At 41.6% G+C, this 15,012-nt stretch overlaps 1 protein-coding gene across 1 annotated transcript; it reads left to right on the forward strand.

Annotated features, from left to right (window-relative positions):
• Positions 1 to 1,532: 1,532 nt before the first annotated feature.
• mybl2b (v-myb avian myeloblastosis viral oncogene homolog-like 2b) lies at positions 1,533 to 11,942 on the forward strand. Its single transcript, XM_047346546.1, has 15 exons — positions 1,533 to 1,798; positions 2,163 to 2,259; positions 2,344 to 2,415; positions 2,509 to 2,601; positions 4,414 to 4,634; positions 4,729 to 4,861; positions 4,953 to 5,012; positions 6,815 to 7,015; positions 7,091 to 7,363; positions 8,575 to 8,717; positions 8,888 to 8,987; positions 9,070 to 9,180; positions 10,858 to 10,974; positions 11,061 to 11,192; positions 11,270 to 11,942. The coding sequence occupies exons 1-15, from the start codon at positions 1,779 to 1,781 to the stop codon at positions 11,396 to 11,398; spliced, it is 1,902 nt and encodes a 633-aa protein (XP_047202502.1). The 5' UTR covers positions 1,533 to 1,778; the 3' UTR covers positions 11,399 to 11,942.
• Positions 11,943 to 15,012: the final 3,070 nt, after the last annotated feature.

Genomic DNA, 15,012 nt, shown 5'->3' on the forward strand with positions numbered 1-15,012 from the left:
TCCTCGAAGTACTCCTTCCACCGCCCAATAATGTCCTCAGTCGAGGTCAGCAGCTCCCCACCCCCACTATAAACAGTGTTGGCGAAGCACTGCTTCCCCCTCCTGAGGCGCCGAACGGTTTGCCAGAATCACTTCGAGGCCAACCGGTAGTCCTTCTCCATGGCCTCACCAAACTCCTCCCAGGCCCGAGTTTTTGCCTCTGCCACAGCCCGGGTTGCTCTAAAAACTTTACAGAACATAATTTATTTTTTTTTTATTTTTATTTTTGCATATATTTTAGCCTTCTAAATGCCAGTTTGACTACTTGATGTCATTGTTCTGGAAAAACAACAGAACATTTTCCATTTAACAAATGTTTGGAGGGTGGGGGATTATTATGTGAACGATTAATAAATATGTCACTATTATGCATTTCTTTTTTTTTTGTGTAGCATCCCATTAAAATGTTTCAAATCTCTTGAGTCATTGAGGGCTAAATTGTCCACCTCAACTTGTCACTATGAAAATAATACAGATTGGAATTTTTTTCTGCTTTTGTGGGTTAAATTTATACTGATCAACATTAGTCCTGAAAAAACTTCAAATATTGTAATTTATCAGGATTTTGAATACTTTGTTTTACTGTAAAAAAAAAAAAAAAAAAGTCAGTTACTTCTCATATAACAAATGTTGAGGGAGGCTGAGGGATTTGGTGCTTTACATCAACATAGGATATGTCAAGTATTAGTCATAATATTTACTTCCATGCATTATTAAATTCTTTTTGGCATCGAATTTAATTCCTTGTATGTCCAAAAACGTACTTGGCAATAAAGCTTTTCTGATTCTGATTCTGATTCTGATTCTGAATTTAAAATTTTATTACCCTCCTAAGTCAAAAAAGAAAAAAAGTCCTATTGACTCCCATTTAAACCACAATTTAATACCTCACAGCTATTATAAAATATAATCTTACATCATGAGATGTTAGGCTTTTATTTTTATGAACAAATCTAATTTGTTTTTATTTTTCACCTCTAAACTCAAGATTTTGCCCTGTCATCGGCCTGTGTATTAAATGGTATTCATTTAATTAGTTTTGTGGTTGTAATTGAGCCTAATTGGCTACAGAGCCATACAGCGACAGCATGGGAAAATATATTATCATTGAAATATAACAAACTGCACCAACTTAATATTGCAAAGGACTGTTTAAAATAGAATAATTGTTTGCTACTATTTACCAAGTATTAGTTTGCACCAGTTGGAGTCTGAAAGCCACAGATTAGACCACATCTGAGACAAATGATGGAGAACAATGCTAAAGGGCAGAGTTTTGAAGGCATCATACACGTAAATAAAGTTTAGTTATACAGCACCGAATAGCACAGATAGAAATCACTGAGTGCTTCACAAACAGAACATAAACATTAAAGAACGATTCAATTTAACATGAAAACAAGATAAAGAGCAAATAGAATGATACAAGTGGTTCTTTTATTTTGAAGGTCTGAACGGATGATTTCCCACTTCCCATTCGGCTCGTTGCGCACACCCAGTGCGCAGTGACGTCACAGCTGTGTTTGTTTCGGGGACAAGGGCGCGAGATAGAAACTGCAAAGCGCGTTTCGTCCCAGCTGATTGTACCCAGACAGCAGAGCTCAGCTCAACCATCCAGCCTCCTGCTACATTAAAATAATCACGCAGCGGTGAACGTCGGGATATTTTCTATTATATTTGATGCACATGACGTGCAGCGGCGGCCTGGAGAATCACTGGGTGACCGAAAACAGAGGGAAATGTCCTGTTGGCCGCGCGGGTAAGAGCCTGATCTCTGCTGGACGTTCATTGGTCGTTTCTAGGAGGTTCTGTTTAGAAATAATCATGCTGCGTAGATAAATCAACTTATGTGAACCCAAACATTCATTTTTCAGCTGTGACTCATGACTGCCGCCCTTTTCTGGAGTCATGAACACACGCAGGGCCTTTTTCGTTTCCACCAGCCGCATATTCTGTAAATCCAGCTAGATTAGATAAATCCCAGTTTTAATCTCAGGAGTGTATTAAAACTCACGGTCGTGTCTGGAAATGTAACATATAGGCTCCAATCAGCACCTAAAGCCAAGCCTGCTCTCCTCGGGATATTTCCTAAACTGTCACCTGTGTTTTTATCTGGTTTCCAGTGAGGATGGAGACGAAGCCATGCATCAGGATACTGATTCTGATGTGGCCGAGCAGAAGGATGGAGGGAAGGGGAAGGTGAAGTGGACCCAAGGGGAGGTGATTATTGGGTCATGTCCCAGTTGTGCGCATTGTGTCTCTATTTGGGACAACCAGTCTAATCAGGCCTGTTGATGTTTGCAGGATGACAAGCTGAAAGCACTGGTTCAGAAACTGGGATCAAACGACTGGAAACACATAGCCAGCTTCATCCCAGTGAGTGACTCTTCTGATGTTTAGGGTTTAGCTGTTTCATTGTAACATAGTTCAGCACTAAGCCATCATTCTGGCGTGTTTTTCCTGTTTTAGAATCACACAGAACAGCAGTGTCAGCACCGCTGGTTTAAAGTCCTGGATCCAGAACTGGTTAAAGGTCCCTGGACCAAAGAGGAGGACGAGAAGGTGGGTACTGCTTCGGTTACTGGTCCAAAGCCAGAATATTTACAGTGCCTTGCGACAGTATTCACACACCTATAACATTTTCATGTTTTCTTCTGTTACAAGCAAAAACATTCATTTATTTATCAGAATATGATGTGATTGACCAACACAAAGCAGTGGAAGGAAAAGATTCATGTTTTTTGGCATACAGAATGAATAGTTTGTGGAACCATAGTTCTTTGCAGATACAGCTGAGTCTTTTGGTGTAAGTCTGAACCAGCTTTTCACACCTGGAGACTAATTTCTTTTTCTTTTTTACAAACCATTTTTGTCAGATCAGATCAGATTTAGATCTGCAGCCTCTAACAGGTTTTCTTCCAGGATTATCCTTAATTTAGCTGCATCATCTTCTTAATTCCACTGAGCTTCCCTGTACGTGCAGAGAGAAAGTATTTCCCAACATAATACTGCCAGCACCGTGTTTCACTGTGGGATGGTATGTTCAGGGTGGTATGCAGTGTTGGTTTTCTGCCACTCATCTGACCAGAGTATTTTGTTTTTGCTGGGTCCACTACATGGTTTGTGGTAAACTATTGGAAGGACTTCTTGTTCTTTCAACACAGCCATTGTTTACACTGTTTACTATTCAGACGACTTCTAAAGGCGACTGGTTGCACCGGATGTTATTTCGGGGTATCAAAATACAAGCCCATTCAGCATGCTTCATGTTATTTGTGTTTGTTAAAAATGGGAGATCATTTTCCCTCCACTTCACAATTTTTCCATTACTTTGAGTATCACTGCTCAAAAAATAAAGAGAACACCTAAATCCAAAGTCTTGATAAATAAAATATTCCCTTTTAAAATCTTTGATTTGATTCTGTAATTCGTTGAGGATAATTTATTAAATCAATTTAAAAAATCCATGGAAACCAAACTCATGAAATCACTGAGGACTGAATTTAGAATCATATTGAAAATGGATCTAGAAAGCCCTATTATTAGGGCATCAGTCATCTTTTTGATACTCTGGGGGGCGAATGCTGCAACACATGATGTCCCAAAGGTGCTCAGCAGGATTCAGGTCTGGGGTAGCAGTGTCCCTGTCCATAGCATCAATGCTTTCATCAGCCACAAATTGCAGAGACACTCCAGCCACATGAGGACGGTTATCATCTTGCATCAGAAGGAACCCATCGACCCATGAATAGCTGTCAGGGTACCTCTGGCAAGCACATGGAGGTCTGTGAGCACCTCCAAAGATGCGCCTCCCCAGATCATCACTGAGCACCACCAAAGCATGGTCATGGTGGGAAATTTTGCAGCCAGCAATATGTTCTCCATGTTGTCTCCAGACTCTGTTCCTTCAGTCACATATGTTTAGTCTAACCTTGCTCTGATCTTAGAGAATAAGGCGCCGGTGGCAAAACCGCCAACTTTGATGTCCTTTTGCACATGCCAGCTGGGCTGCACAGTGCCAGGGTGTGAGCAAAGGTCCTTCTTCTGGACGTTGGTCTCTCGTGTCACACTCAGTCTGTTTCTCACACCTGCAAAAACATTCCTAAATAGTGGCTGTCTTGCTGTTAGCACAACAGTACAGGAAATGGATTCACATCAGTATTTCCTTCTAACTGGACATGTCGCTATGCCAGAAGTTAGACTTTGAGTTGTTGTGTTGATCATGGGTCCCTTTTATTTTTATGAGCCGTGTCCATTGAAGTTATTGGTTGTAACTTGACAAAATGTGGTATAGTTGAATAGCTTTGAAAGCATTTGCAAGGCACTGTGTTTATTTTTGATCTGCAAAAACATTAGGAACATCTCTCCCTCCAGGTCATAGAGCTTGTGAATCTGTACGGCAACAAACAGTGGGCAATGGTGGCCAAACATCTGAAGGGCAGGCTGGGTAAGCAGTGCAGAGAGCGCTGGCACAACCACCTCAATCCCAACGTGAAAAAGTCATCATGGACGGCTGAGGAGGACCTCGTCATCTACAAGTCTCACTGCCTGCTGGGAAACCGCTGGGCCGAGATCGCGAAGCTTCTACCCGGAAGGTCACCAGACTCTCAAGGGGATGTGTCTTTTTAATTTGTTTGGAAAAGCCTTACCCTGTCCCTAAAGATGTGATATTCTAACATCTGCTCACAGGACAGACAACGCTGTGAAGAATCACTGGAATTCCACCATCAAACGCAAGCTGGAGATGGGCTTCTACGCTCGAGAGGTGTTCAGACCAAATGAGCTTGAAGAGCTGTTGGCGCACTTGAATAAAGACGTGCAGGTAGTTCATGCAGCCCAGATGCTCTGCTCTTAAGATGCACGCAGCAGAATTGTGTGTTTCTGATCCAACAATCCTCCCCTCTGTCACTCAGGGCGCCAGCAGCTCTCAGGATGCTTCAAACAAAGAAACAGACCAGAAAGCCCACCTCTCAGTAGGAATATATCACATCATTACATTTAATCAGTAACACATCAGAACTTACAGGAGCATGCAATAATATCCATTCCCCTCACATTTTGTCACCATACAACCACAAACTACATTATATTCTGTCTATTTAAAGCGTGCATAATTCATACGATCCTACGATTAAATTCACTTTATTTATAAAGCATATTTCAGACAACCAGGGTTGACCAAGTGGTTCACAAGAACATCTAAATAAGGAGTAATATAAAAAAGATAGACAAAAACAGGACCTTGTTAAAAGTAAAAAACGCATGACAAAGATATTTGGCCTAAAAATCAAATAAGTGAAGAACCACTTTCTAATTTGTAGAGCCTCCCTGTGTTGCATTCACAGACGTATGTGTCTACCAGCTTTGCACAGCTAGAGACTGAAACTGTTGCCCAGTCTTTGCAAACTAGCTCAAGCTGGGTAACATTGCATGGAGATCATCACTAAACTTTAGTTTTCAACTCTTGCCACAATTTATAAACTGGGTTTAGGTATTGATCTAAACGATCCCGCTCTGGTTCTGGCGGTCACTGTGCTTTTGTATCTTCTGACAGGTTTTCTCCTACGATTGCCCCGTATCCAGCTCAATCTAAGTTCTCTTCAACTCGATTTCTCCGCTTGCCCATCCACGTTTTTTCCTCTAATTTGAGGTTGGATTGCAGGGCAACATTTCCAAGAGGGAATCCAGACATCCCTCCGCCAGAGACATTCTTCTGCTCCTTCTGGGAAGGGAGGTTATAGTCCCTGCAGTGTATTCTGGGTCCGCCCTGGGCTCTCCTCCCATGGGTCTGTCCTCGTGAGTCCGAACCACCTCAACTGACTTCTTTCAATGTGGAGAAGCAGCGGCTCTACTCCGATGACAGAGCTCCTCTCCCCGTCCACGGCTGAGCCCAGCCACCCTAGAAAGGAAGCTCTTTTGAGCCGCTTTTGCTTGGGATACATTAAAGGAATACCATAATAGGGTTTCCAGTAGGATTTTATTAAATCATGGTGGTGGGCTGCTGAGGGGCGGGAGGCAGGGTAGGTCATGCTGTTCAAAACGTATCTGAAACATTACGCATTAAGGTAAAAGTTATATGAAGTACATTATAGTCATTCAAATGCAACATGAAGAAAGCATGCGCTTGAGGTACACTGGTGGACCCGGCCGGAGCAAGACGGACCAGAATGGGACAGAAAGTTGGAGTTGCTCCGTAATTTGACGGAGAGCGGGTCCGTCGACGGTGACGTTCGGAGTAGTCACGGAGATTGGGGAACCGTTCTCATTAATTAACATAACAACGGAGTTGGAACGGAGGATGTGGAAATCTTTTTTATATTTTTTTATTTGCAAAGTACAAAACAATACAGAGCACAATATAAGCAAACATTAGAATACGAACTCGTTAAGGATTACAAGCTGGGGGGGGCATGAAATAATGATAAAGGAAATGAATAATTACAGAAGAGAGGAAATTAAATAAAATGTTGGTCTGAAGGAATAGATTTTATTTAAGGACGTGAAAGTAAACAGGACTCACTAAATGAATTTCCCTTCCTCTTCACATGTACAACTGTGTGCTGGTTTACCATATAAAAATCACAGAATATAACAATAAATACAATAAACTAAAACTTAAGTTTGTGGTTGAAACAGGACAAGATGTGTTGAGGGTCAAGGGATCTGAATACTTTTTTGAAGCACTGTACATGTTTTAAATATTACCGCATAACTAATATCTCTACTGCATAACAACAGCTGTCGGTGAGTTCAATTATTTCTCCACAAACTGCAGGAAACGCCAGCTCCGGTCGCTGCATCTCCCAGTGAAGCAGAGCCGTCCAAAGCCGTCTCCTCACCGAAGGACAGTTCAAGCATCAAGACTGAAGAGGACACCAGCGAGGAGTCGAGCGGTACCAACTGGGTGGTGGACAGCTCCGGGTTTCTTTCCCCTACTGGCCCCACGCTAAAGGAAGTGCTTGACCTGGTGGATGGGGTAAATATCTAAAGTACTAATCAGTGTAAGGGTGTGATGTACAGAGCATAATGAATCCTCCTCTTCTTCATCAAGGACTTGGATGGTTGGTGTAACCTGGCGGCCTTTGACCTGCCCGAGGACAGCCCCAGCCCAGAACGGCACCAGTTCCGCCTGGAGGGCAGCGCCCTGCAGGAGCTAAGCAAGGGCAGCAAGGGAGAACTCATCCCCATCTCACCCGGAGGGATCAGCCCACCGGCCATACTCACGCGCCGCACCCGGAGACGCGTCACGTTGTCACCAGATAGCGGTCACTCTATGACACCAAAGAGCACGCCCGTCAAAATCCTGCCCTTTTCTCCATCTCAAGTAAGGCCACGTAGTGGCTGTTTAGGGCGGGTACATTTCCTGATAAAGCATGATAATCACATTGATCAAAATGTTTATGTAAGAGTAAAGTTACTAATTAAAAGGTAGGTTATTCACATGGCACCATTTCATAACAAATACTAACAGTACGAGACGGACACATCTAATTAATGTACAGAAAAACAACCGAATCAATCCAATAATACAGGTAGATTCATGTTTAATGACATTCATTTTAGTTCAATCCTAAATGTAATACAGTGCTGTCATATTCAGTTTATTGTGTCATTTGGTAACAAACCAAATAATGAATAAGTCCAGCCGGTTGCATTGAGTTTGACTTTGGAGCAGCCCATCCTGAGCAAACATGTGGCTACAGTTAATGGTTGATTTTGCACCAAGTCATTCGGTTAATTGCAATAATACACCTGCCTCAAAGGCTTGAGATGTGCCGGTCCTAAAGGTCCAGGACGTAAAGCTTAAAGCTTAAACCAGTCTGTACTGATTTGAATTCATTTCCAGTTCTTCTGCAAACTATAAGAACAACACCCAAAACAGTTTATGCGTGCATCTCTGCCACAAGCAGTCATTTATATTTGCAGCAGAGGTGACGACACACTGTGTGAGAGAGCAGCTGCTGGTTGCCATTTTAAAACTCTTTAGCAGGTGTATTATATTGGGATACTTAGTGCAGTTAGCTTTACTAAAACAGCATCCTGTGTGTATTCTCTTTAGATATAAGTAAGTCCATACTTTAACTCCTAACTTAGATTTTAGAAAGGCTACCAGCATTTCCAAATCCAGCTTGTTTCATGACATGTGGAAAGTTTAAAAAGACAAATCTGCTGAAGTCGTGCTCTCTCTCGCTCTCTTGCAGCCTGAATGAACCCCAAACATGTCATAGAAAGTCCAGTTTCCTTTCAAACCGCTTTGCAAATCTCTGTGCTTCTTCTGACTTGATTGAGAAGCACTTCAGTGATGCTAATAGTAGCCAGCTTTGAGTGTTTTCCCCTCCATCACAACTTCCACACCAAAGTTAAGTTATTACTGTGACCCGGTACCGCTTAGGTACATACCGTGTCCATACCGTCCAGTTCCGGTCACTACCTGGTTTCTCTGTGCTGCTCCAAACTGAATGGGTTTTACTGTTACTGTCCCGTCTAGTGGTCATTCTGACACCTCTGCTGCTAATTTACTGTTTGTTGTTTCAGTTCCTGAACCTGTGGACGAAGCAGGACACTCACGACCTGGAAAACCCCTCCCTTACGTCCACACCAGTGTGTAGTCAGAAGGTCATTGTGACCACGCCGCTGCAGCGAGACAAGACCCCACTCACCCAGAAAGAGAACTCAGTGTGAGTAAGGCAAACTGGTGAATGGATCGGGCTGCTGGTTCTGTTTGAGTCCAGATTTGTAGCTATTTGTATCTATAATAATAAGAATAAACACAATAAAGCGTCTCGTATTTTTCCAGAGATCAGTGTGAGAGTTTAGCCGTCCGTGACCACCTTCTGCTTTCCTTCAGGTTTGTTACGCCCAACCACAGGTCCGATCTCTGCACAACCCCACGGACTCCAACACCGTTTAAAAATGCCATGGAGAAGTACGGGCCGCTGCAGCCTCTGGTGAGCTCGCTTTGAGTTTCCAGGTTGTGGCTGTTAACTTGTTCCTTTGACTTTACCATCATTTCCTGCTTTGCTTTCTCAGCCTCAGACTCCAAACCTTGAAGACGACATCAACGATGTCATCTTGAGAGACGCGGGAATAAACTTGGTTGTTGTCCAGGCGACGCCGCCTGATCAGAGGCGCAAAACAACGGTAACAACCAGACAGAACCCTTTCTGTGTGAGGTTTGGTAAAGTCAGATTGGATTGAAAGGCTCAGACGTAAATAAAGGTTTGGACCTGCAGTGATGTCTTTAGAGAGATAAACTCTTTATTTGTTATTTGGAGAAAATCTTCCTGTCTGAGATTTTAGATGTTTCTTTGCTGTGTCAGACTTGAGGTGCCGCTTCAGTCAGTTTCTGCCCTGAGTTTTGTCTTCGGGAAGTGGAACCTTGATCCAGTTGAGAAAACAAGATTTAATCTGCTTTCTTTATCTACCGGACCTACCAAGCTGTTTTATGTCTTATTGGTTAATCTCACTACAGACCATGTAAGCTGTATTTTGGGCCCTTACTGCTCTTGATGGTAATGAATGATCTGCACCTTGTAATAAATTATGATTACTCTACATACTGAAGAATCTTCTTCACTTCACTGGATATTTTTCAAAAGATTTAGCAACCATCTACCAGTGTTTATCATGTGTAAGACTTATGGGCATCGTCTCACAGCGCCAGTTCTGCTCTCCAAAGTGGGCCGCTGGGCAGCTTGCCTTCCAATGATTCCAGTATGTTCTGTGTGTTTCTTCACAAAAGGTCCCAAACTGTTTTCTTGTCCCTTTGGTCTCTAGGTTTCCTGTTGGTACCGTTTATGTTCTTATGTTAATTGTACTGGCTTTTGCTTTAACGAATGATGAATGACCCAAGAGTGGCATCGTTTGCACATTGAAAGCTCTTTTGATGGGTTATTGAGGGATTCATGGCAGCCTCTTTACTATGCAAACGTAAATGTGTTGAATCAATTGTAGGTCTTTGACAGGGCTTTGCAACGGTATTTATACCCCTTGGACTATTTTGCATTTTGACACTTTACAACCACATACCTCTGTATTCTAGTGGGATTTTCAGGGATAGACCAATGAAAAGTAGTGCATAATTGTGAAATGGAAGGAAAAGGATCCCTAGTTTTAAAATATTTACAGTTAAAAATCCAATAAATGAGTACACCATGTGCAGTGCAGCACTACAGAGTGCTATGGGGACTCCAGGATAGTGTAGGAATGGCTCAAAAGGTTCTGAACAGTGCGTTTCAATTCAGGTCCTCTGTATCAATACTTTGTAGAACTACTTTTAGTTGTAATTACAGCTGCAGGTCTTTTGGAGCATCTCTGCCAGCTTTGAGAACTTAGGCACTGAAATGTTTTCCTGATTTTTCTCCCTACAAAGTAGCTCAAACTCAGTCTGTTGACATCAGTTTTCATGTCTTTCTCAATTGGGTTTAGGTGTGGACTTTGACCGGGCCATTCTAACACATGAATATGCTTTGATGGATACTGTAGCTCTGGCTGTATTTTCAGGCTGTTTGTACTGCTGGATCCCTACAGCTCCTCCAGAGCTACCATGGTCCTCTTGGCTCTCCTTGCCTGGCCTGTCCGTTTATGTGGGCGGTCATGTCATGGGAGATTTTCTGTTGTGCCATACTATTTCCATTTTTGGATGGATTAGACCATGCTCTTTGAGCTACATCCCTGTAAAGATTGCTCCCTTTAGAATAGTTTGCAGCGTGATCCGATCTGTGCTGTTCTTAAAACTTTTTGTCCTCCTTCCACATCTCTGCTGACATTCCTGCTCAGATTTTTATACTCTGGTCTTTTCTTTATGTCTGACATCAGCATCGCCCCCCTATGAAGAAAGTACGGAAGTCGCTGGCTCTAGACGTCATGGACTGCCAGGTGATGCCAACATCCAAACGCAAATCCAGCAAAGCTGAAGCCAAACGCACCATCAAGGTGAAGTGGGAATGAATGGAGTTATAGTTAGCCTGTAGACAGAACACCGTTAAACTCTGAGGTTTTCAATCTCTCCTTGGTTGCAGGAAGAACCTGTTACAGTTTGTCTCAACTCCTCGTCGTTTTGCAGCAAGAGGCATGAAAACATATTAGACCAGGGTTTCCTGTTGGGACCAAGTGACACCAGCATATTTCCAAGTGCAGTGCCTCCTGCACCTGTGAGTTCATTCGTTTTCAAATGGAATACTCATGTTTTACATGTTTTATATTTATGTCATGCTTTTATAATTTGCAGATGTCAAAAGAATGGAAGAAGGTCGTTTGCGGGCAAACTAAAGATCAGCTCATAATGACGGAGAAAGCAAGACGCTACCTCCGTTCTCTAAAGAGCCACCCTCCCAGCCGGGCTCTGATTCTGTCCTGAGATCCGTCGTTATAGATGACTGCTCCGCAAAAAGCCTCACTTGTCATTATTGTTGATCATACTTACTAGAAAAGAACAATGAAAGAAAGGGTAACCAATCAAGGGTAAAGTCTTGTTGTCAGTGAAAAGTCAGGGTTTTACATTGCATAATGTATCTGAAATGTAACAGTTTTGTAATGTTGTGAACTACAAACACTCAGGTAGCTCCTCCATATCTAGTCATTGTATGGAGAACATGTAGACTGGTTGATCAGTAGTAGGTTGAGGGATGATGTAGTTTTAAGACCCCCTCCCCTATGTGGGGAGAAACCAACATGTTGCAAAGATACATGAATAACTCATGAATAAAGCTGACCCATTCCCAATTATTAAGAAAAGAAATTAGTTCAGCCTTGTAAGTTTTATGCTACTGTCATAAAGCAGAGAACTTCATTGAGCACTGTTGGAAAGGCTGACTTGTTATTTGGCACTCTAAATATATTTAGTGTAATATTTTACTCTTCTGACATTTTGTCATGAGTTGCAATAAAAATTGTACTCAGCACATCTTTGCCTCTTGTTTGCTGATTAGGTCCAAGAAAACCTATTTTGTTGATGTAGCTCCAATATGAGACTAAGCTAAACAAAGCTGATATTTTTTATTTCATTTTGCATTACATGATTACAGAATAGAAATGCATCATCATCATGAATTATAGAGGTAGTTTTCTTTTAAGAGGTTGAATAAAACTTTGGACAGTTCTTTGGTCCGCAGTTTGCAGGATTGTTCTAATTTAGCCACATTGTCTCAGTCGGATTTAACTAATCACTTATGACAGTGTGTCAAATCCTTCTTAAATATATTAAGAATAATTTTGATTTTACAGTTAAGCACTATTTAAAACGTGAAAGAACCAAAGAAAAATTCCTCAACAAAACAATAAATGGACTGAACTTATATAGCGCCTTTCCAGTCATACAGATCGCTCAAAGCACTTTACACTAGAGCCACATTCACCCAATCGCACACCTATTCGGTAGGCAACTTGAGGTGAAGTGCCTTGCCCAGGGGCACATTGACAAACAGCAGGAGAAAGCTGGAATCAAACCCACAACCTTCTGATTGCAAGACAACTACTCTTCCTACTGCGCCACAGCTGGGGAACAATAGTCTGCCCCGGGGGGGGGATTTAGTGAGTTCGATTCCACCTGTGAGCATGTTGTTTATAGAAAATATTTATAACAATTAAAGTGTTAAAAGTAAACATGTCTATTTAAAAACTAAAATCATTGTTAAATGCATTATTTAAAAATGTTAGCAACTACTTAGCTGTTTAGCTTTGAACTTAACTGAAAATACAGCATTCCTTTGTCAAAATCCTTCATTTTTTAAGGTTCATAGTAACTAAAGTGTTCTTAATTTGATTTTTTTCAATGACATATTTCAATAAAGCACATTATACACATTCAAGTGTACTTTAATAACATTAATCATATCTAGCTTTTATATTCATTATTTGCTGCAAATTAGTAGTTTAAAGTATAGTATTTTCTGGAAAGATGTCTTTCCTAAAGTACTTTCTGTGTTAAAGACAAGAAACTGAATATTTTTTATAGAATCAAATGTTTATTATTCAACAATTAAAACAGTGAGAACCAGGAAACAGGAGTAACTTTACACAATAAAACTGTTTGTAAAAGCTTTCATATTTAAAACAAGACAAAGAGGAAACAGATTCACATTTATTTTTGCTTTTTAATGTGTTATAGCCAAAGCTCCTTTGTCATGCTTTCATTGGAGGGACAGTAAATATGTCCTCTATACTGGCTGTGTCCTGTCTCAGCAATTCTAAACTGCCCACATTTTTTGCATGTATTGTGCAAAACCTTGCGGGTCAGTTTTCGGGGTGCTTTAGTGGGAGCCAGAGCAGGAGCATGTGGTGGAACACCAGCCCCCGTAAGATGCTTCCCACAAGCTTGGCAGAACACCCTAACTTTCCACTGATGATAGGGCATCCACACCAGAAGCCGGTGGGTAAAAAAACGATCGGGTGTTGGAACCTGGTGGTAGAGGAGGCTCATACCACAACTTGAAATCTGGGCGCACTTTGCTGGCATGAAAGAGGGTATTTCCCATCCATCTCTGGTCCTGTACAGGAATGGTCTTCCTCATCTCACTCGGCAACCAGCCAGGTCCTGCATCACCAGCTGCATCTGACTGTTGCACACATGCTGCAGGCTCCTCCTGGAGAGAACAACAAAAGATGTGGAAATCTGCATACATATATTTCATTAAAGATGACTAAAAACTTAACTGGTTTTATTAATACATATTGCTGTACTCACAGGTGAAACTGTCTGGCAGATGTGTGTCGGTGTTGTGGATAATGAAGCCAGGCTAGGGGTCCTCACAGAGGATGGAGAGGGGCCAGAGGTTCTCACAGAGGAAGGTGCCAGGCTAGGGGTCCTCAGAGAGGGCAGAGAGGGGCCCGGTGGTTTCCGAGCAACCAAGTTGGGCTTCAGTGAATTCGTATGAGACCTCACCTTCATATGCCTCACTACACATACAGGTGAGTAAAACAGTGGGTATGCCTTACCTTCTGATAGAGAGCATACCACTTCTTCTGCCTCGGGGCAGGTCTATTCCCTGCATTTGACGGCCAAACCCCATCGCTGGAAAATCCCCTAAGCCTTGCCATCCACTCCTCATCTCCCAGGGCTTTATGGCTCTTTGGTTTGAAGCTCATCTGAAGATAAAATCAACAGATTTTTAAGAATCAAATGTAATAACGCAATTTTACTGCATTCAACAAAAGAAGTAAATATATCTAATAACTCAAAAAATGTATATGACAGCAATTTTCAAAAATCCAAAGCAAAGCATCATTTTGTGTCACTACTAAATAACAGTTAATAATAACAATAATAATAACAGCACACTTAACTTATAGTTCACTTAATACAAAAAAATATACAAAGTAATGTTAGTGACAATTTTCTACAGTGTCAGTTAGGATTATATATTAAATAACAAGAAGAGGACAATTATTTTTGTACATTTTACATGTGTTGGATATGTCGTTTTTTAAATAAATCTGCCTCAATGTAAAATGAGAACATCTAATAGACTAGTTATGTGAGTAAATTGAACTGAAATACAATGTATTTCACGGTCAAAAGAACAACTTCGTTTCACGAACGTAAAACAAAAACAATTAAATATTTGTACTTACAGTAAAGTAGTTTGTTTGCTGTGGGCAGAGATGACAGAATAATGAAGCGATGTGGAATTTGTCTTTAACGGCGCTGGACCAACGAACTCTATTTATTCAACCGTCCTTGAGACTTAATTTCAAACAAAAATACTTTAAAGTTATTTTGTTAATCAAAGAGGCCCGTTCACCTTGATTGGCTGTCCTCCATTGTGAACTCGTACATGGATTGGCTCGTCGTGCTTCGCCTTGATTGGCTGATGTTCATAGGACGTAGATTCGACGGTCCATTGTGAGACGAAGCGAGATTGGCTGATCCGTCCAAAGTGAGAATGGAGAAGCGCGGAGCTCATTGGAGGAGAGTTACAGTCTAACGTGAGCGAGGTAGCGCCACAGTCGCCTAATACTGTTGTGATATCTATC

This window comes from Girardinichthys multiradiatus, chromosome 20 (assembly GCF_021462225.1).
Source record: "Girardinichthys multiradiatus isolate DD_20200921_A chromosome 20, DD_fGirMul_XY1, whole genome shotgun sequence".
Taxonomy (NCBI): domain Eukaryota; kingdom Metazoa; phylum Chordata; class Actinopteri; order Cyprinodontiformes; family Goodeidae; genus Girardinichthys; species Girardinichthys multiradiatus.

Bases quoted from the DNA above. Each gene is read 5' to 3' on its own strand.
- mybl2b (XM_047346546.1), top strand. From the start codon at position 1,779: ATGTCCTGTTGGCCGCGCGG. The intron at 4,635-4,728 runs GTCACCAGACTC...ATCTGCTCACAG, and splicing joins GCGAAGCTTCTACCCGGAAG to GACAGACAACGCTGTGAAGA. The intron at 8,988-9,069 runs GTGAGCTCGCTT...TTGCTTTCTCAG, and splicing joins ACGGGCCGCTGCAGCCTCTG to CCTCAGACTCCAAACCTTGA.